The sequence below is a fragment of the Jaculus jaculus genome, chromosome 8, assembly GCF_020740685.1.
Source record: "Jaculus jaculus isolate mJacJac1 chromosome 8, mJacJac1.mat.Y.cur, whole genome shotgun sequence".
NCBI classification, from domain to species: Eukaryota; Metazoa; Chordata; class Mammalia; order Rodentia; family Dipodidae; genus Jaculus; species Jaculus jaculus.
In genome coordinates, this window is record NC_059109.1 from 12,865,560 (window position 1) to 12,885,646 (window position 20,087).

A 20,087-nucleotide genomic window follows, 5' to 3' on the forward strand; every position below is an offset into this window, starting at 1 on the left:
GGTCACTCTGGGCTAGAGTGAGACCCTACCTCAAAAAAAGAAAAGAAAAAGAAAGAGCAGGGTATGGTGGCACATGCCTATAATCCCCACACGGGGGAGGCAGACGTCAGAATTGCCATGAACTCGAGGCCAGCCTAAGATGAATTCCAGGGGCACCTGTACCTTTTTCAGAGACAAAGATTCAGGAGGGTTTGGGAGCCACCATTCTAATTCACTCAGAGGCCAAATTGAGGATGACTCAACCCAGCTGCCAGGTACCTGGCCCTGGGCCCTGAGGTGTGTGGCAGCCCATTTCATGACCACATGAGGTCAGCATTGAGCCACCCACTATACCATCCCCGGGAGCCTGTACTTAGAAAAGGAGTCCTTCTGCTACTCCTGGAATGGGGTGAAGGAGCCCTTGGGGTTATGTGGAAGGGTGAACTGGGGACTTTGATTCAGGCTATGGGGTTGCTCCTCAGCAACAGTTCTCTCTCAGAGTGGGGACTCTCATGTCCCTGTAACTCAGCTGTCTTTTTTTCTGGTCTCCTTTGTGGTGTCCCTATTTCCCACCTCCGCCCACCCAAGCCAGGCTCATCTTCAGGGAAACAGGCCCAGTTTCCATGGTGACTGGCCCATCATCTGGCTCTTTCTTATTTTATTTATTTATTTGAGAGAGAGAAAAAAAGAGGCAGAGAGAGAGAGAGAGAGAAAATGGGTGTGCCAGGGTCTCTAGCCACTGCAAATGAACTCCAGATGCATGTGCCACCTTGTGCATCTGGCTCACATAGATACAGGGGAATCAAACCTGGGTCTGTAAGCTTCGCAGGCAAGCGTCTTAACTGCTAAGCCATCTCTCCAGCCCCTCAGCTAGCCCTTTCTACTGCCAGTTTCCTTTCACCCTTCCTCCTTCCTGAAGCTTCCAGGAAAGGGTGCTGTGTGTAAATGGAGAAGGTAGGAGGGATAGTCTTTTGTCTCCTGGGAGTTCTGGAGTGGGGTAAAGGGAGTTAAGTGGTTCCTCTTCCAAAGTCCCCCCACCCCCAGGATGGAGACAATGAGTGAGTGTTGCAGGGACTGTGATGAAATCCATTTAGTTTAGAAACCTATAGCTATTACTCTCTGCTGGGCAGACTGAACAAGGTGGGAAAGGCTGAACCCAGAATGAAGGACTAGACTGGGCTATGAAGCCCGTTTCTTACAATGGTAGGTGGGAACCGTTGGCACGAGACACCAAGAGAGTCCTTTAGTGCCATAGGTGGGAATGAGAAGTTCTGCCTTTTGGGGGACTATATCCCCTGCTTAGACAGGGAGAATGGTCTCACTGACCTGGTGGAGCTGCCTGAATATTCCAAAGCCTGAGAAGGAATGGGAAAATGGAGACAGGACCAGAGTAGAGGCGGAGGCTTACAACATCCTGGGAACCTCAGTGTGCTCAGATCCGATCCCCAAGCAGCAGATCCCAAGACTTTGCCTCAGGGTGCCTGCCTACTTCAAGTGGCCCCCACAGTCTTACTTATTTACATTTTTCAAGATAGGGTCCGCCTCTAACCCAAGCTGACCTGGAATTCACTATGTAGTAGTCTCTGGCTGGCCTCCTGAGTGCTGGGATTAAAGGTGTGCACCACCACACCTGGCTTTTTAAAATTTAATTAAATTAATTAATTTAATTTTTATTTGAGCTGGAGAGAGAGAGGGAGGGAGGGAGGGAGAGAATGGGCATGCTAGGGCCTCTAGCCACTGCAAACGAACTCCAGACTCATGTGCCGCTTTGTGCTTCTGGCTTACGTGGGACCTGGAGAATTGAACCTGGGTCCTTAGGCTTGTCAGGCAAGTGCCTTAATGGTTAAGCCATCTCCCCAGCCCCCCTTTATTTTTAATTTATTTATTTGTAAGCAGAGAGATAGAGAGAAGAGTCAGACAGAGAAGGGCACATGCCAGGGCCTCCAGCTGCTGCAAATGTACCACTTCGTGTGTCTGGTTTTACGTGGGCACTGGGGGATCAAACGCAGACATTAGGCTTTGCAGGCAAGTGCCAGTACAGCTGAACCAACCCTCTCTGCAGCCCCTGGCTTTTTTTAAATTTTATTTTTATTTTTTAGACATTGCTTCACTATGTAGTCCAGGTTGGCCTCAAATTAGCAATCCTCCTGCCTTGGCCTCCGGAGTGCTAAGATTACAGGTGTGTGCTATCATTCTCCATGAAAACAAAAAATTATTTATTTGAGAGAGAGAAGGAGAGAGAGAAAGAGGCAGAGAGACTGGGCACACCAGGGCCTCTAGCCGCACGTGCGGCCTTGTGAATATGGCTTACATGGGCACTAGGGAACCGAACCAGGGTCCTTAGCCTTCGCAGGCAAGCACCTTAACTACTAAGCCCTCCAGCCCTCCATGAAGTTTCGAATAGGAAAGATCTGAAATCTAGGACTATCCCTGTGGATACTGGAAGGTGATCCCAGTAGGTCATCCACTCTCTCTATCCCTTTTAATGCCTTGGATCCCTGTGGGTAAAAATAAAGAGAACAGTTACATGTCAAAGACCCTAGTGGTACACAGAAGAACCCCACAGTGATCATCATAGATTGATTATGTCTGGCCTTTATCACATCCGATCACGGTGATTGATTTGCATATCTTCCCCTTCCGTTAGACTGTCCTTTCTGAAGGTAGGGAATGTGTTCTTTATCTGTACCGGTCAAACAGTAGGTGCTTAATAATACTTGCTCACTGAGTGGATGTATGCATCCCGAAGTGCGCACGTGAATGAACGTGTGTTCCCTTCCTGTACGTCCCAGGAGATGCAGGGAAAAGCAGTGTGAGGGTGGGCTGCTCAGCCCGGCCTGTGATCTCTGCCTCCCATTCTCACAGACCACAGCCTTGCAGACTGGTCAACTTTCTCACTGCCCAGATGGGGAAATGAAAGGCCAGAAGAGGGGAAGGTACTTGCCCAAGGTCACACAACTCACGGATGGCAAAGCCAGAATTAAAGAGTTAGAACCCAGATGGAGGTCAGCTCCAGCCTGGAGCGGTGTTCACACTCGCTCTTCCTCGTCCCCCCCACCCCGGGGTGCTCTTCTAAGGGAGGAAGATGGTTGCACTGCCTCCTCTCTGCGAGCCCATTCTCGCCTCCAGCGTCATCCTCCTCCATTCCAGCCTATTCCAAACCTCTGGACTTGTGGCCCTCTGACCTATACCTTTTACCACGCTACCGGGAGCAGGAGTCCTAAGGGATTTGGCACCCTGGGGTGCTGAGATTCATTTTTCCTCTCCCCGCACCTCGGCCCCAGGAACTTGAGACATGCCGGTGGACCCCGACCGATGCTGAAGAGTTGCGGGCCGGAGGAGGTGCGGTGAGCAGCGTGCAAAGGGGGTGGGGAGCCCCTGTTGCTTCTTCCCCCCTTCTTAGGTGGTGGCGCTGGGGGGGGGGGCGGATGGTTTATTAAGTAGGCTGGGGGAAGGCGGAGTTTGGGGGGGCCGGGGGCGGGGCTCGGCGGCGCTGGGAGGAAGAGGGGGGGCGCGCTGGCTCCGGCTCGGGCTCAGACAAAAGGCGGCGGCGGGAGCGGGCGGGAGGCGGAGCGGCGCCGCGAGGGCCTCAAGGTGACACCCGCCCCCCGGCCCCGGCCCCCCCAGCCCGGCCCCTCCAGCCTGCCCCCCACCCCGACGCCCCTCCCCCCACCCCGTGCCCCGTCCGGGCCCCCTCCCCCCAGCGGGGGGGAGGTGGGGAGCAGTGAGGGCCCCGCCCCTCGCGCCCCCTCCCCAGGACCAGCGCAGGATGCCCCCGGCCCCTGGCAGCCCCCCGGGAGGTCCTGAGCTCGAGGCGCCCCCTCTACGCCATGTCCCCCCCTGGCTCGGCCGCGGGAGAGAGCGCCGGCGGCGGCGGCGGCGGAGGTGGCGGCCCCGGGGTCCCGGAGGAGCCCACGGCAGCGGCGGACGAGGGCCCCGCCCGAGAGGAGGTGAGAGCCGGCGGCCCCTTCCCCCCCAATCGTCGTCCCCCACCCCTTCCCCCCCGACCTTCCCCCCCCCCCCCGCTTCCCCGCCGGTTCCGCCGCAGCGCGGCCGGCGCCCTGCACCCCAAGCCGGTCGCCGCAGCCGCAGTCCCGGAGCCGCCGCCCCCACCTGGCGGCCGGAGCTGTCCGCCGTGGCGGGCAAGGGGCCGCGCTAGGGGCGGGGCTCGGGGGGGGTCCCGGGCAGGGGGAGGGGTTTTGGGCGGAGCCTCGCGGACCCCGGCCACCCCCCCTCCCCATGATGACACCGGGGCTAGGGGGCTAACCCTGAGGGGAGAGATGCTGAGCGACATCCTCCCACCTTGAAGGCCAGCAAGGGTGACTGGAGGGGCTCGGAGCCAAGAGGGTCCCTTGGGGGAAAGGCAGTGATTTGTCCCTAGCTCGGAAGGTCGGGGGGGGGGTACAGAGGCCAGCCTCTGGGGGTACTGGGCGTGTATGTGTTTGTGTGTGTGTGGGGGGGGTGCACGTCTCTCATCGTCCTTGCTGCTCAAGGAGGCCCTAAGCCGAAGAATTTTTCAGTATTTTGGCACTCAGCATTTCCCTAGCCCGGGGGGCTCCAATGCTAGTCTCAAACTGGAGACAAAGACTGAGGGGAGTCCCATAAGCCCTCCTCCCCCAGCCTCCCGTGCACACTTGGGCACACGCATGCACACTGCACTCGGACAGGAGCTCACGAGCTGGGGCGCTTTGGCAGGTAGAGCCCCTCTCACCTGTGGGCACGGACAAGCACACATCCAGGTGGCCAACCAAGTGCCCATATGCACACAGCTCCCAAGGACACAGCTACTCTCCTCTCCTTGTGGGCACGTTCGGCGTGCTGTTTCCTGTCCCACCTGTCCACAGGAAATCTAGGGTCTGTTGTCTGTTAGGGCGCCCTTCCTTGCCACCCCTTTCTCTGGCTGGCCTTTGGGTCAGGGGTGAGGAATTAAAGGGCCAATCAGGATCACAGCATGAGGGGGAAGGTGTGTGTGTGTGTGTGTGTGTGTGTGTGTGTGTAAAAAACTTAGGCTACCCCATAAACCCTCATACGTGGCTGTTGGGTGGCATCTAGGAGGCAAACACAAGGAGGCAAGGGCCCTGCCCACAGGAGCACTCAGTGTGGTTGGAAAACCAGACATGTAAACAACTCGGAATGTGCCAAGAGCTTTACAGACAGGTCCCGGGAGAGTATCGAAAATTATTTCCTCCTGACCAATGGCTGGGCTTCCAGTCTTCCAGTGTCGTCTTCCTTACCCCTAGGGTCTACCTACATGCCATCCTCTCCTCAGCCATATGCCTCTGCCCTTTTGAATACCTCCTCCTCCAGACTGCCTCGTGCTCAGGACCTCCAGCCCCTCCTTCCTATCCCAGAACAGAGGGGAGAACTGTGGGGGCCAGCAGCGAGACTCCCAGAACAGGGCATCAGGAGGAGGGGGGAGGAAGAGACTGGCCTGGGTTAAGCCCCTCCTGCAAAGGTGTATCCTCTGGGCCAAGGGCGTGGGGAGTGGTTTTTTTTTTTTTTTTTTTTTTTGTTTTTTTCTATAACCCAGGACTGAAAACATCTGCAGGGAGTCAGGGACCCCCACCTGTTATAAAGTTGGGAGGTGATGTCAGTGGATACCTCCTCCCTTTCCTGGGCCACTTGGAAGGGGTCTGGGCTGGGGACCTACCTTCGCTGATGCCTGTTTGTCTGTTGTCCCTTCTTTCCCATGCACATTTTCTCATTTCATTGCCATCTTTGTTGTTCGTCTTTTTGGATTCTTCCTGGGCGCCATCCTATCTGACGGTGGTTTTAATCGCTTTCTGCCTCACGCGGTGTCTCCCTGCACGTTCTCATATTGGCATTCTGGCTCTTTTGCATTGTCCTCGCGGCTCCATCTGGGTCACTTCTGTGTTTATCTCTTGTCCCTGCGCTCCCATCTCCGGCTTGTCTCTCCATATCCCTGTCTATCTTTGGTGCTGGCCCCTGTCCCTCCATCCCTGCATCCGTCTGTCTGTCCATCTCTGTGCTGGATCCTGCCACTCTGTCTCACTTCCTGCTCCTCTCCGCCCTCCCCTCCCCCCCACCCACCCATCTGAGCAGCAACGTCCCATCCAGCCCTCTTTCACCAAGTCCCTCTGCCGTGAGTCCCACTGGAAGTGCCTCCTGCTCTCGCTGCTCATGTACGGCTGCCTGGGGGCAGTGGCCTGGTGCCATGTCACCACAGTGACCCGCCTCACCTTCAGCAGCGCTTACCAGGGCAACAGCCTCATGTACCATGACAGCCCCTGCTCCAACGGCTATGTCTACATCCCTCTGGCCTTCCTGCTCATGTTGTATGCAGTGTACCTGGTGGAGTGTTGGCACTGCCAAGCCCGCCATGAGCTGCAGCACCGCGTGGACGTGAGCAGCGTGCGGGAGCGTGTGGGCCGCATGCAGCAGGCCACGCCCTGCATCTGGTGGAAAGCCATCAGTTACCACTATGTACGACGCACCCGACAGGTCACCCGCTACCGCAACGGAGATGCCTACACCACCACCCAGGTGAGAGGCTGGAGGGGAACGCAGGCTGTTCAAGACTTAGAAAGGTCGCCCGGACTGCCCTCCCTCTTCCTCCACGTGTAAGGGGCGCCCAAGGCAGCAGTGAGCTCCGGTGGGCACTCGGACATGGCTGCTGTAATATAGCAAATACTGACAGAGCCAGGCTCTAGGCATTTCACAGATCTGAAGTCAGTTATTAATTATTTATTTAGTTGACAGAGAAAGGGAGAAAGAGAGAGAGTGAATGGGCGCACCAGGGCTTCCAGCCTTTGCAAACGAACTCCAGAGGCGTGCGCCCCCTTGTGCATCTGGCTAACGTGGGTCCTGGGGAATAGATCCTGGGTCCTTTGGCTTTGCAGGCAAATGCCTTAACCGCTAAGCCATCCCTCTGGCCCTTAAATCAGTTATTTAACCCCTACAACCAGCCTATGGAGAAGGCATATATCCCCGTTTCAGAGAAGGAAACAGGCGTGGCGCTGATAAGTAATAAGGTAAAATAGCATGGGGAGGAGATGGGTCTCAAACCGGAGTGGCGCACTCCAGGGAAGTGCCTAATGGCTTCACGTGCTTAGTGTCACAATGTGTACTCGCTGTTCACTGAGGTGACTGGTACTGAGTGCTCTTTTCTAAAGGAAACCTCAGCTCAACTTGCCTGCGTCCTATGTGGCAGCGTTAGACTAAAGCCCAAGTCTCTGGACCCTAGTCCCAAGACTCCCAGAGGAGTTGGGGGTGGGAATGGGGGCAGGCTTGTAGAGCACCTGTTGGGCCATCAGTATCCCCAGGATTACATCCATTCAGTCCTGGAGAGGAGGAAGAGGGGAGGACATGTTCCCTCATGCAGTGACCTCTGTCTCAGGATGGGTCGTGAGGGACTGACAGCTAAGGCCAGAGGAAGGGACCATGGACAGAAGGGTTCTTCAGGGAGGGCGCACTTGTAAAAGTGAAGACAGGAGATCCTGTTTGTGGTGGCGAGGGCCAGCATGGGACAACATGAACAGTGACCAAAGGGATCACAGGCAGTTCATTGTCTGACCCCCCGCTCCTCCCAAAGGGAGCAAAGCTTATCCCAATGCACGCTGGAAGGGCTGGGTTTTCAGTTCTGTCCTCCTCTCTTAATTCACCATCACGCGAGGGCCTAAGTTACTCCTCTTACCAGGTAGGTTAGATCCTACCTGGCTCCAGCGGGGCCCCTGACACCGGCTGGGACAGGCTTAGGAACCCCAGCACAGAGACGGATGGACGGATGCAGTGATGGAGGGGCAACAGACAGGGATACGGAAAGACAAGCCCCGGAGATGAGAGCCAGGGACAAGACCAGCGATGGATGATGGCGTGTGGCAGTAGCCTCGCCACTCCAGCCTGTCTCCCCCGACCCCGCGCCCATCCTCCCCACGCTGCAGGTCTACCACGAGCGCGTCAACACCCACGTGGCCGAGGCCGAGTTCGACTACGCGCGCTGCGGCGTCCGGGACGTGTCCAAGGCGCTGGTGGGGCTGGAGGGCGCCCCGGCCACGCGGCTGCGCTTCACCAAGTGCTTCAGCTTCGCCAGCGTGGAGGCCGAGAACGCGTACCTGTGCCAGCGCGCGCGCTTCTTCGCCGAGAACGAGGGCCTGGACGACTACATGGAGGCGCGCGAGGGCATGCATCTCAAAAACGTGGACTTCCGCGAGTTCATGGTGGCCTTCCCGGACCCGACCAGGCCGCCGTGGTACGCCTGCTCGTCGGCCTTCTGGGCGGCGGCGCTGCTCACGCTGTCGTGGCCGCTGCGCGTGCTGGCCGAGTACCGCACGGCTTACGCGCACTACCACGTGGAGAAGCTCTTCGGCCTGGAGGGCCCGAGCTCGGCGAGCAGCGCCGCCGGCGGCCTGAGCCCCAGCGACGAGCTGCTGCCGCCGCTCACGCACCGCCTGCCGCGGGTCAACACGGTGGACAGCACGGAGCTCGAGTGGCACATCCGCTCCAACCAGCAGCTGGTGCCCAGCTACTCGGAGGCGGTGCTCATGGACCTGGCCGGGCTGAGCGCGCGCTGCGGCGGTGGCGGCGGCGGCGGGGCCGCGGGCGGCGGCTACGCGCCCACGTGTCGTTACGGCGGGGTGGGTGGTCCCGGTGCGGCGGGCGTGGCCCCGTACCGGCGCAGCTGCGAGCACTGCCAGCGCGCCGTCAGCAGCTCGTCCATCTTCTCGCGCAGCGCGCTCAGCATCTGCGCCAGCCCGCGGGCGGCTGCCGGGCCCGGCGGCGGCGGCGGCGGCGGCGCGGGTTGCGGTGGCAGCCGCTTCTCGCTCGGTCGCCTCTACGGTTCCCGGCGCAGCTGCCTGTGGCGCAGCCGGAGCGGCAGCGTCAACGAGGCGAGCTGTCCCACGGAGCAGACGAGGCTTTCGAGCCAGGCCAGCATGCGCGACGACGACGACGACGACGACGAGGACGAAGAGGAGGCCGGGCCGCCGCCGCCCTACCACGACGCCCTCTACTTCCCGGTCCTCATCGTCCATCGCCAGGAGGGATGTCTGGGCCACAGCCACCGACCGCTGCATCGCCACGGCTCCTGCGTGGAGACCTCACTGTGACCTCCGGTCCCCCGGGGAGGGGCCTGCCCCGCACTGCGCTGGGCTCCCTGCTGCGTGTGTGCAAGCAACGGGAGACGGGATGGTGGCTGAGGCTGGGCAGGGCACCCGGGAAGGGAGGAGGAGATCGCCCAGACGGACACCGGTGGGGCTGAGACCCGCTTTTCCCTTGTGCACAGGTGGAGAGGGTGCTAGGGTGTCGTGTCAGCTGCTCACTGAGAACCCCATTCACTGGGACCGAGCCTCACTCGAGTGTCTAGGGAAACACCATCTCCTCTGTGCACGCTCCAAGATGCCCTGCCCAGTCTTTTCACACGGTCTTCGGACTGTGATTTGGCAACTGTATTATGTGGCCTGTCTTGGGCCCGCCCCCCCCCTCCAAGGAAGCCGCCAGGGCAGTGCCGTGGGCAGCTGCAAAGGCCGCCGGAAGGGCACCGGGGCTTTCCCTGGCTTCACCCCAACTGGGGCCACGGTGGAGGGGCGATGGTTTGGAGGACAGCAGGGCCGGGCTTCCAAGCAGCTCCGGTGTTGGCTGGTCTCATGCTGGCACCAGGAGGCAGCTCCTACACCGGTCCTCGCAGGGTGGAAGTGTTCCGTCTTTTTCTTGGCGCTGGCCCCGCCGCTCGGGGTTTTCTCTCCTGCCACTCCCTCGTCTGTTGTTTATCTCGCCGCCGGCCGGGCTCCAGGGTCCCGTTCTGGAGGGACTGTTCGCCGCAAAGATGACGTCACTCGGCTTGTGCTCGCTGGCTCGGAAGAGCTGTCGCCAGGGTGCTGGGGGAGGGGTGTGGAGCCCTGGAGGGCGTGCCTCGATCCTTTCTGGAAGCTACCCAGTCTCCACCAGCAACCTCCACACCTAGGTTCTGGGCAGATGCCCGGGGTTAGGGAGGATGAGAGATGATCCCGGAGGCGTTCCTTAGAGCTGGCCAGGATGAGTGGCGAGAGCAGGTGACCCTTGGCCGGGAGAGTTCGGGAAGCACTTGGGAGAAAGAGCCGGAGGCCGGTGGCAGGTGGAATTAAAGGACCGTTGACCATGGTGATGTAGCAGGGCAGGTGTGCCTCCCCCAAGGCCCTTGGGAAGAAGTAGAGTATGTCCCTCACACATGCCTCTGTGCGACTGAATGTGTCACAAGCCCCACCTGGAGCTAGGTATTTGATTCCAGTGGCAGGAGTTCTAGAAATCTTGCTGGACCCCTCCATCTTCCTCTACCCCGTGAGCTGAAGACCTGCTGGGTGTCCAGGGTCTTCAGAGGGGCCTCATGCCATGCCCCCTGGGCGCCAGCTCCCGGGGTCCCCTTTCCACAAAGCTGACACCAACTTTTTGTCCCCTGCACTCGTCCCCCCCCCCCCCACTGTGGACTTCAGTGTGCATGTCTGTGTTCAGCCCCTAGCCTTCCCAGAGGCCCTGGCTAAAGTCCTCATAGCCCACTTAGTGCCCAGGGACTGAGCTCACATTCGTCCCCCGGCCCCGCGCTCCTGGGGTGCTTCTAGCTTTGCCTTCTGCCATCAGCTCTCACCTTCCTGGCCTGCCATCCCTCCCCCTCCCCTTCCTCTGGCCCTGCCAGGCCTGCACCTGCCCATGGGTGTGGCGCCCACCTATGCAACACCATCTCTGGCTCCACTTCCCTCCTTCCCAGGGGGACACTGGAAGCCCAGATTGTAGGGATACCATGGCCCCAGCACTCACTGGTGGTGTGGAGCTTTCTGATCACGTAGAGATGGCTTGGGGAAGGGACAGAGAGGGAGGGGTTTGGGCAGAGGGGAACCGCTGCCCACCAGGTCTTCCTGGGCATCCGTGTCCACTGGCCTGCCAGCACTGAACTCGCCAGGACCCTGAGTCTGTGCTCCATGGTGGCCAGAGCACCCTGTTTTCCCTGAAATGGACATCTGTGAGGTGCCAGTGCTGAGCTGTGGCCTCAGGCCCAGTTCTCGGTCAGCCGGTGTCTTGGTAGCCTGTTCTCCTTTGGGAACAGCTTGGCCACTTCATGGCTCCAAGGAGGGAAGGACATGACTCCCCTTCCATCACACTGGGTCCGGAGACACAGCTTGGCCTCGGATGAGGTGAGGGAGCCCCTGTTATTTATTTATTTATTTATTTATTTTTTTGCCTGTATTGACCATTTCTGCCTAGGTCTCACACAGACAGCCTCACCTCCCACACACGCACAGACTTAGAGAGCAAGCAATTCTTTGGTCTCTTTTTCTCGGTAACTTTATTGATTGCCAGGGAAAACGAAAACCAGAAAATTAATTAATCTCTAAAATTAAACTTTACACTGAATGTTCTTGTTTCTCTAATTAGAACCTCTGCTAGCAGTTGTGGCTACACACACACACACACACACACACACACACTCACACCTACGCATTTGCACTCCAGAACTGTCAGAGGGTGTCAGACACTGAAGACTCTTAAGTTGCCCGGACAGGCACACACATACAGTCGCTCTCGGGCCCCCTTTGGTGCTCCGCTCAGCGCCCGCTTGTTGCGAGGAGTCCCACTCCCTTGCAGAGCAGACATTCCTGGTCTGTGGTTGTAGACAGTGACCCTCCCTTTGGGGACATGGTTATGGTGTCTCTGAGCCACTTGGAATGGTGCGGGGGAGGGGGGTGCAGGGAGCTCAGTCAGATCCTCTCATAGATGCATAAGCTGATGTGATTTCTGTGGGCATATCCCTAGGGTGGGCAGCCACAGAGTGCCAGGAACTCATGGAGGGTAGTGGGGAGATGCCACAGGTCCTGAGGATAAGGGCTTCTGGGGTGTGCTGGGCCTGGCTGGGGAGAAGGCAGGTCTCTTGTCAATTGGGTGCATCACACTGTGGCCTTTTTGTCGTGGATTTCCAAGCGCAAAGATTGTACCCATCAAACTGGTGGATAATAAAAGTTGCGGATGACTCACTGACTTCCCTCCCTCCAGTGACACTTCTTGCCCATCATCCTCCTCCTCCCTTGAGAAGCTCTCTGAGGTGCGTGGATGGCACAGGTGGTGCCATGCTTCCCTGGCACCTCCAAGGGAGGCCGCTGTGAGCCTCTCTCTCACCTTTTCCCTTCCTGGCTTGAGGGTTGGGAATCAGGAGATGGTGTCGCCTAGATCCCATAAATAGTCAAAGTATGGACACGCATGTGCAGGGAGAGGGAGAAGCTAGAGATCTGCCGTGGGGTGGGGGAGACAGAGGCCAAAGGTCAAGGATCTCTGCCTGGTGGGGAGGAGACAGAGGGTGAGGTGAGTCAGAGTGGGGGCTGGCCCTCCTAAGAGAGTCTGGCCAGGTATAATCCTGGGGCCTCTTGCCGTCTGTTTCTAGAGGTCTGTCATTTGTGGGAGTATAGTAATACCCTTTTCTGGGTCCAGGAGTTAAGTCCTCACTTTGTGCCCTTTCTTCCGTGCCTGATGTCTTCAAGTGTGCTGCCCTCATCGCTCCAAAGAGATCTGAGGTTCTCTCCTCCACCCCCCCCCCCCCCGATTTCAAGGAACCATGGCATTGGACAGCAGAAGTCATTACAAGGTTACGAAATAAGGCAGTGACCCAAGTCAGGACACAGCCTAGCCCTGCCCCCCCCCACGCCCCGGATCTTATCTCACAGAATTCTGGGGGCCCTTGGCATTGATGAATGACACGAAGTGGCCTGGATTTAGGACTCGCTGGCGGGCGGCCTCTCGGTTGGCATGCAGGGCCTGGTTGATGAGGTACTCGCTCTCCTGGGCGACATCTGACAGACGCAAGTCAAACTCCAGGAGGGTCTTGTTGTCTGATATGCCTTCCAGGAGCTGCTTCCCGCCGTCCTGGGGAGGGACATGGTGGAGGCGTCATTTCCGTCACTACCCAGGGCTGCGCACTGACACATTCCCACACAGGTGTGCCAAGCCTTTTGCCAAGCCAGACTGAAACCTTCCTGAGCAGCACACGGACACAGTGCATGTCTTTGGGACCCCAGCGGTTTGAGGACATGGGGTTCTGGTAATGGTGTGACTCCATTCCTCTGCTTCGCTCTCGGGGACACGAAAGAAGTGTGCCTAGTGCCATGGGAGGGAGACTTTGGAGGGGATGAAAAGAAGACATAAGAAATGGTGCCGGGTGTAGGGCATGGTGGCACGTGCCTGTCATCCCAGCACGTGGCAGGAGGATCAGGTATTCAAGGTCATCCTTGACTACACAGGGATTTTGAGGCCAGCAGGCTATATGAGACTATTTTGACCCCCCCCCCCAAAAAGACAGAGGGCTGTGGAAGGATGGAGAGAGAGAGAGAGAAGCTTCCTTTTTCTGCCTCTGGGCATGTCTCCCTGTGAGACACCAGACTGTAGTTGCTATGAGGCTGGGCGTGGGGCAGAGCAAAGCAGGTTACGCTCCTAGGTCTATGGCTTTGTGAAATACTGAATGTTCTAGAATTTACAGTCAAAAGAATTCCTTTGGAGACAGCATAGTGCACATGGTGTGTGTGTTTGACAGAGTGTGTGTGGGAGTGAGAGAGAGCGAGGAAGTATAATGAGAGGTTGACAGGTTAGGTGCCTAACAAGCACACGGGGTCTCCCCCATAATCTGCCCATCTCTACCCCCAGATCTAAGATGAAACAATTTCATGTTGTGAAGGCAATTTAACGGGTCACAGAAGTGCAGGGTTGTGTGTGTGTGTCCTGTTTTGTTTTTAATTTTTATTTATTTATTTATTTGAGAGAGACAAAGAAAGAATCAGGTTGAGACAGAATGGGTCTTTAGCCACTGCAAACAAACTGCAGATGCATGTGCCACCATGTGCATCTGGCTTACGTGGATTCTGGGGAATCTAAGTGGGCTCCTTTGTCTTTGCAGGCAAGTATCTTAACTGCTAAGCCATGTCTCCAGCCCCACTTTTTTTTTTTTTGGTTTTTCAAGGTAGGGTCTCACTCAAGCCCAGGCTGACCTGGAACTCACTCTGTAGTCTCAGGCTGGCTTTGAACTTATGGCAATCCTCCTCGCTGTATCTCCTGAGTGCTGGGATTTTAAAGTCATGTGCTACTATACCTGGCCCGTGTTTTAGCTTAATTTATTCTTTTATTGTAATTTTTGGTTTTTTGAGGCAGAGTCTCACTCTAACTCAGGCTGACCTGGGATTCACTATGTAATCTCAGAGTGGCCTCGTACTCACAGTGATTCTTCTACCTCTGCCTCCTGAGTGCTGGGATTCAAGGTGCTCACCATCACGCCTGGCTTATTATTATTTTTTTTAAAATGAAATTAAGAGTAGAACTTCAAGGAAAATATCAGCAAAAGTGAGTTCAAGGATATTACATTTGTACACATGCCCACTAACTTGTCGCATTTCTTCCTCCAGACCTTGGTCAAGAAAGTTAAGAAGGAGCGGGCGTGGTGGTGCACGTCTTTAATCCCAGCACTCAGGAGGCAGAGGTAGGAGGATCGCTGTGAGTTCGAGGCTACCCTGAGACTACACAGTGAGTTCCAGGTCAGCCTGGGCTAGAGCAAGACTCTACCTCAAAAACCTAAAAACAAAACAAAACAAACAAGCAAACAAAAACCCCAAAGCAACAATAACAACAACAAAAGGTTAAGAAAGGCTATCTGTTACGGAGGAGCGCTGGTTGGAATGGGGGTGTAGTGGGAGGTACTGGGTTTGATCCCCCAACTCTACCAAATTAAAAAGAAAATAAGCCTTGGGGCTGGGGAGAGAGCTCAGCAGTTAAGGCACTTTTGCCTTACCCTAATGACCTGGGTTCAATTCATCACCCACATAAAGACAGATACACAAAACAGTACATGCTTGCAAATAAATAATAAAAGCCTTAAACCAGGCCAGGCAGCATTGTGCATTCTGTAATCCCAACACTTGGGAGATGTAACCTGGGGTACATGAAGACCTGTCTCAAAAAACAAAAGGGGCTGGAGCGATGGTTTAGTGGTTGAGGCACTTGCCTGTGAAGCCTAAGGACCCAGGCTCAATTCCCCAGTACCCACATAAAATGGGATGCACAAAGTGGTGCATATGTCTAGAGTTTGTTTGCAATGCTTGGAGGCCCTGGTTTGCCCATTCTCTCTCTCTCTAATATATATATTATTTTAAAAAGGACTGGGTGTGGTGGCATATACCTTTTTTTAAAAAATTTTTTAATTTTTTTTTAATTTATTTGAGAGCGACAGACACAGAGAGAAAGACAGATAGAGGTAGAGAGAGAGAATGGGCGCGCCAGGGCTTCCAGCCTCTGCAAACGAACTCCAGACGCGTGCGCCCCCTTGTGCATCTGGCTAACGTGGGACCTGGGGGACTGAGCCTCGAACCAGGGTCCTTAGGCTTCACAGGCAAGCGCTTAACCGCTAAGCCATCTCTCCAGCCCAAGGCATATACCTTTTAATTCCAGCACTCAGGAGGTAGAGGTAGGAGGATTGCAGTGAGTTTGAGGCCACTCTGAGACTACATAATGAATTCCAGGTCAGCCTGGGCTAGAGAGAGACCTTACCTTGAACCCTCCACCCTCCCCAACAAAAAAGCTTCTATGGGGCTAGAGAAATGGCTCTGCATTTAAGACGCTTGCCTGCACCTGCAAAGCCTAATGACCTGGGTTCAATTTCCCAGTTCCCATATAAAGCCTGATGGAAAAAGTGGCTCCCAAAATGTCTGGAGTTCATTTGTAGCAGCTAGAGGTCCTGGTGTGACAATCCATTCTTTCTCTCTCTCTCTCTGCTTTTAAATAAATAAAAAAATAAAAAAAGGAAAGAGGAGGGCTGGAGAGATGACTTAGTGGTTAAGGCACTTGCGGGTAAAGCCAAAGAGCCCGGGTTCAATTCCACAAGACCCACGTAAGCCAGATGCACAAGGTGGCGCATACATCTGGAGTTAGTTTGCAGTGGCTGGAGGCCCTGGCGTGCCCATTCTCTCTCTCCCCCTGCCTCTTTCTCTCTCAAATAAGTAAAAATGAAAAAGAAAAGAAGGAAAGAGGATGGACGGGGGGGGGGGGGGGGGGGGGAGGGGTGGTGGTGGTGTGTGTTTCACAAATTAGCAGAGCAGTATGCATCCTCCACGCCGTGTGTGTAGCTCGCCAAGTGTGCTTTCACACGTTTCCTCCGAGTGTTAGGGCTTTGGGAGCCGCTCCCACAGGTTTGCCCCAGAAGCCATGACTCACCAGCCCGATGTGGTTGCAGGACAGGTTGATGCTGGTGAGCGTGGTGTTGACCGAGAGCACTTGCGACAGGAGCGTGGCTGTGGGCTCGGAGAGCTCGTTGCCGCCCAGGTGCAACGTGGTGAGGCACTTGTTGGTCTGCAGGGCGTGGGCAAGGGCCTGGCCGCCCTCATCCTCAATGCAGTTGAGGCGGAGGTTGAGGGAAACGAGGCAGGTGTTGTGTTCCAGGGCGTGAGCCAGCGCCTGCGCGCCCGGAGCGCGCACCTGGTTGTTGGCCAGGTTGAGGATGCGCAGGCGGCTGTGGCTCAGCAGCTTGGCGGCCCCTCGCGCTCCGCGGTCCCCGATGAAGTTGTTTGACAGGTCCAGCTCCTCCAGGGCGGGGTGGTCCAGTAGGCTTCGGATTAGGATGCGGGCTTTCTCATCACCTACCTTGCTTCGGGTCAGCCTGAAGATCTGCGGAGAGGTTACAGAGAGGTCTGCAGCACCTGCCAGCCAGACGTGACCTGCTTGACTGCCTCGTGCTGGTGAAGACGGGAGCCCCGAGGAGGAGGCCTGAGGCTCTGCTCACCGGGCGTGGGCCACCTGGCTTGCTAATGGGGCGGGCAGAATTGGTGACAGGTTAGGTAGGTGGAAAGTTGAGTGATGACCATCTGCAGGAGGGACAGTGCTAAAATTTTTCATGACCAGTGTGACTAATCCTCAGCATCCTGGTCAAAGTGCACAGAGCTGTCTCCATGTGGCAGGCAGAAAAAGGAGACCTTGCACTGGAGAGATGGCTCAGCGGTTACAGGCGCTTGCTTGCAAGTCTTGACAGCCTGGATTCAATTCTCCAGTACCCACATAAAGCCAAATGCACAAAGTAGTGGTGCATTGTCTGGAGTTTGTTTGCAGTGGCAAAAGGCCCTGGAATACCCATTCTCATTCATTCTCTCTTTCCCTCCCTCTCCCTCCTCCCCTCCTTCTCTCTGCTTGCAAAAAAAAAAATACATACATACATACATACATATATACATATATATGTATATATATGGAAGACTGCCTGGGTGTGGTGGCACACGCCTTTAATCCCAGCCCTCAGGAGGCCAACGTAGGAGGATCGCTGTGAGTTCGAGGCCAGCCTGAGACTACATAGTGAATTCCAGGTCAGCTTGGGCTAGAGCAAGACCCTACCTTAATAAAAAGAAAAAAGACCTAAAGCAGCTTTTCTCTCAGCTTAATTGTTAATTAATTAATTATTATTATTATTACTATTTTGAGGTAGGGTCTTGCTCTAGCCCAGGCTGACCTGGAATTCACTATGTAGTCTCAGGGTGGCCTTGAACTCATGGTGATCCTCCTACCTCTGCCTCCCGAGTGCTGTGAGTAAAGGTGTGTGCCATGATGCAGGGCCTTTTAAATGGATTTAGAATACCATGGAGAAACATCTTGGCATGTCTCTGAGGGTGTGTCCAAGAGGATTATCTGAATGTGGGTGACAACCATTCCATGGGATATAGTCCTGGATTCACAAAAAATAAATAAATAAATAAAAGGAAAAAGTAGAGGCTGGAGAGATGGCTTAGTGATTAAGGTACTTGACTGCAAAGCCCAACAACCCAGGTTCAATTCCGCAGTATGCATGTAAAACCAGATGTACAAAGTAGCACATTATCTGGAGAGTTTGATTATAGCAGCTGGGGACCCTGGCACACCCAAATCTGTCTCTCCCTCTGTATCTTTCTGCTTGTAAGTAAATATATATATTTATTTAAAGCTGGGCATGGTATTGCACACCTTTAATCCCACCACTCGGGAGGCAAAGGTAGGAGGATCACTATGAGTTTGAGGCCACCCTGAGAATGCAGAGTGAATTCCAGGTCAGCCTGGGCTAGAGTGAGACCCTACCTCAAAAATAAAACACACACACAGACGGGAGGAGGCTGGGCTTGGTGACATAGTCCTTTAATCCCAGCACTTGGGAGGCTAAGGTAGGAGGATTGCTGTGAGTTCAAGGCCACTGTGAGACCATGTAGTGAATTACAGGGCGCCAGACTATAGTGAGATCCCATCTTGAGAAAGAAAAAAAAAAAAAGAAAACAAGAAAAAAGAAAGGAGAAAGGAGAAAGCAAGCTGAAATGAAAACCAACAATCTGCTTCCTGACTACGGACACCGTATGACCAGCCGCCTCCTGCTCCCACTGCCACATTGGACTGCACCTTCAGACAGTGAGAAAAACGCTTCATGGCTTAACTCGCTTTTGCCAGGTGTTTTGTCACAGCAATGAGAAACATAATGCATAAAACAGCTGTGCAGGCAGGTTTGCAGTCCAGGCCTGTAGGGTGCCCTCACTGTACGGTATTCAGCTAGCTGAGGGCCACCACAACAAGGAAGGGAACTCTTGCTTATCTATTTGTTTTTAGATATGATTTATTTAATTGCAAGGAAAGAAAGAGACAGGAAGTGAATGGGTGCACCAGGACCTCTAGCCACTGCAAACGAACTGCCGATGCGTGTGCCACTATTTTTTTTTTTTTTTTTTTTTGCATCTGCTTTTACATGGGGACTGGGGATCTCAAACCGGTGTCATTAAGACTCTGCGGGCAAGTGTCTTAACCGCGAAGCCATCTCTCCAGCCCCTCTTATGAATTTATTTATTTATTTGGATTTGAACTTCAGGCATGGCATATGCAATAATACACTGCTGAGCAACACGCCAAGCCCCAAGACAGGAACTCTCTGGAAGAGGTTGTCTGGGTAAGATCCAGGGAGGAAGTGGGGGGAGGGAGAGAAGCAGGAAACATGGGAGGAAGGGATAAAAGAAAGGGGTGGGAGCTGGATGTGTGTCACATAACTGTAACCCAGCACATGGGAGCCTGAGGCAAGATGATTGCCGGAGGGGATAAAGGCCAGCCTGGGCTGTATGATGAGATCGTGTCTCAAGAAACAAGACAGGGCTGGAGAGATGGCACACTGGCAAAGGCATTTGCCTGCAAGGCCTAACGACCCAGGTTCAATTCCCCAGTACCTACATAAAAGCCAGATGCACAGTGATGCATGCATCTAGAGTTTGCTTGCAGCGGCTGGAGGCCCTGGCGTGCCCATTTTATCTCTCTATTTCTCTCTGATTGCAAATAAATAAATGAAAATGTTTACAAAGAACCAAAAGGGGGGGGGCTGAAGAGATGGCTTACTGGTTAAGGTGATTGCCTGCAAAGTCAAAGTATCCAGGCTCCACTCCCCAGGACCCACCTAAGCCAGGTACACAAGGAGGCACATGCACCTGGAGTACGTTTGCAGTGGTTGGAGGCCCTGGGGTGCCAATTCTCTTTATCTGCCTCTTTCTCTCTCTCTCTCTCTCTCTGTCTCAAAAAAATAAAATAAAATATTTTTTTAAAAACCCAAAAAAAGGGGGCTGGGTGTGGTCGTGCACACCTTTAATCCCAGCACTTGGGAGGCAGAGGTAGGAGGATCGCCATGAGTTCGAGGCCACCCTGAGACTCCATAGTGAATTCCAAGTCAGCCTGGGCTAGACCTTACCTTGAAAAACCAAAATAAATAAACAGATAAATAAATAAATAAAACCAAGGAGTGGGGCTATCATATGAATATTTTATGAGACTGACGCACTGCCTACTGCGCTAAGGAGGCAGATTCATATGAATATTTTAGATGGAAGTCTCTCCTTCCTTGTCGTCTTGCTCCCTTGAGCATGCCCAGTGGATGGTCTCTCCCTTTCTCCCTCAGTCTTCTTCCTGAACAGCCCTCTTAGGCAAGTTCAAGTTCCAACTCTGGATCCACCCAACTCTCTTTGATATAAGGTTCTGCCATATAGCCCAGCTTGCCCTCGAACTCCCCACGCCCCTGCCTCAGTTTTCACGTTTCCAGGATCACAGGTTTGTACCACCTCACTCAGCTCAGTTTGGTCTTTTTTTCTTTTGACTTGTATATGAGTGTGGTATGCATG

General features: G+C 54.8%; 2 protein-coding genes across 2 annotated transcripts in view; one reads left to right on the plus strand and one right to left on the minus strand.

The window, feature by feature from the left end:
- Positions 1-3,794: 3,794 nt before the first annotated feature.
- On the plus strand, positions 3,795-11,940 carry Tmem151b (transmembrane protein 151B). Its single transcript, XM_045155931.1, has 3 exons — positions 3,795-3,929; positions 6,043-6,483; positions 7,881-11,940. Exons 1-3 carry the CDS (start codon positions 3,810-3,812, stop codon positions 9,042-9,044), a joined length of 1,725 nt encoding a protein of 574 aa, XP_045011866.1. The 5' UTR covers positions 3,795-3,809; the 3' UTR covers positions 9,045-11,940.
- Positions 9,580-20,087, minus strand: part of Tcte1 (t-complex-associated-testis-expressed 1) — a 32,766-nt gene continuing 22,258 nt past the window's right edge. Inside the window, exons 5-7 of the mRNA XM_004649729.3 lie at positions 16,147-16,596; positions 12,619-12,819; positions 9,580-9,798 (exon numbers count right to left, since the gene is read on the minus strand). Of these exons, the coding sequence (XP_004649786.3) occupies positions 9,580-9,798; positions 12,619-12,819; positions 16,147-16,596 (870 nt within the window). The remainder of the gene's footprint in view (positions 9,799-12,618; positions 12,820-16,146; positions 16,597-20,087) is intronic.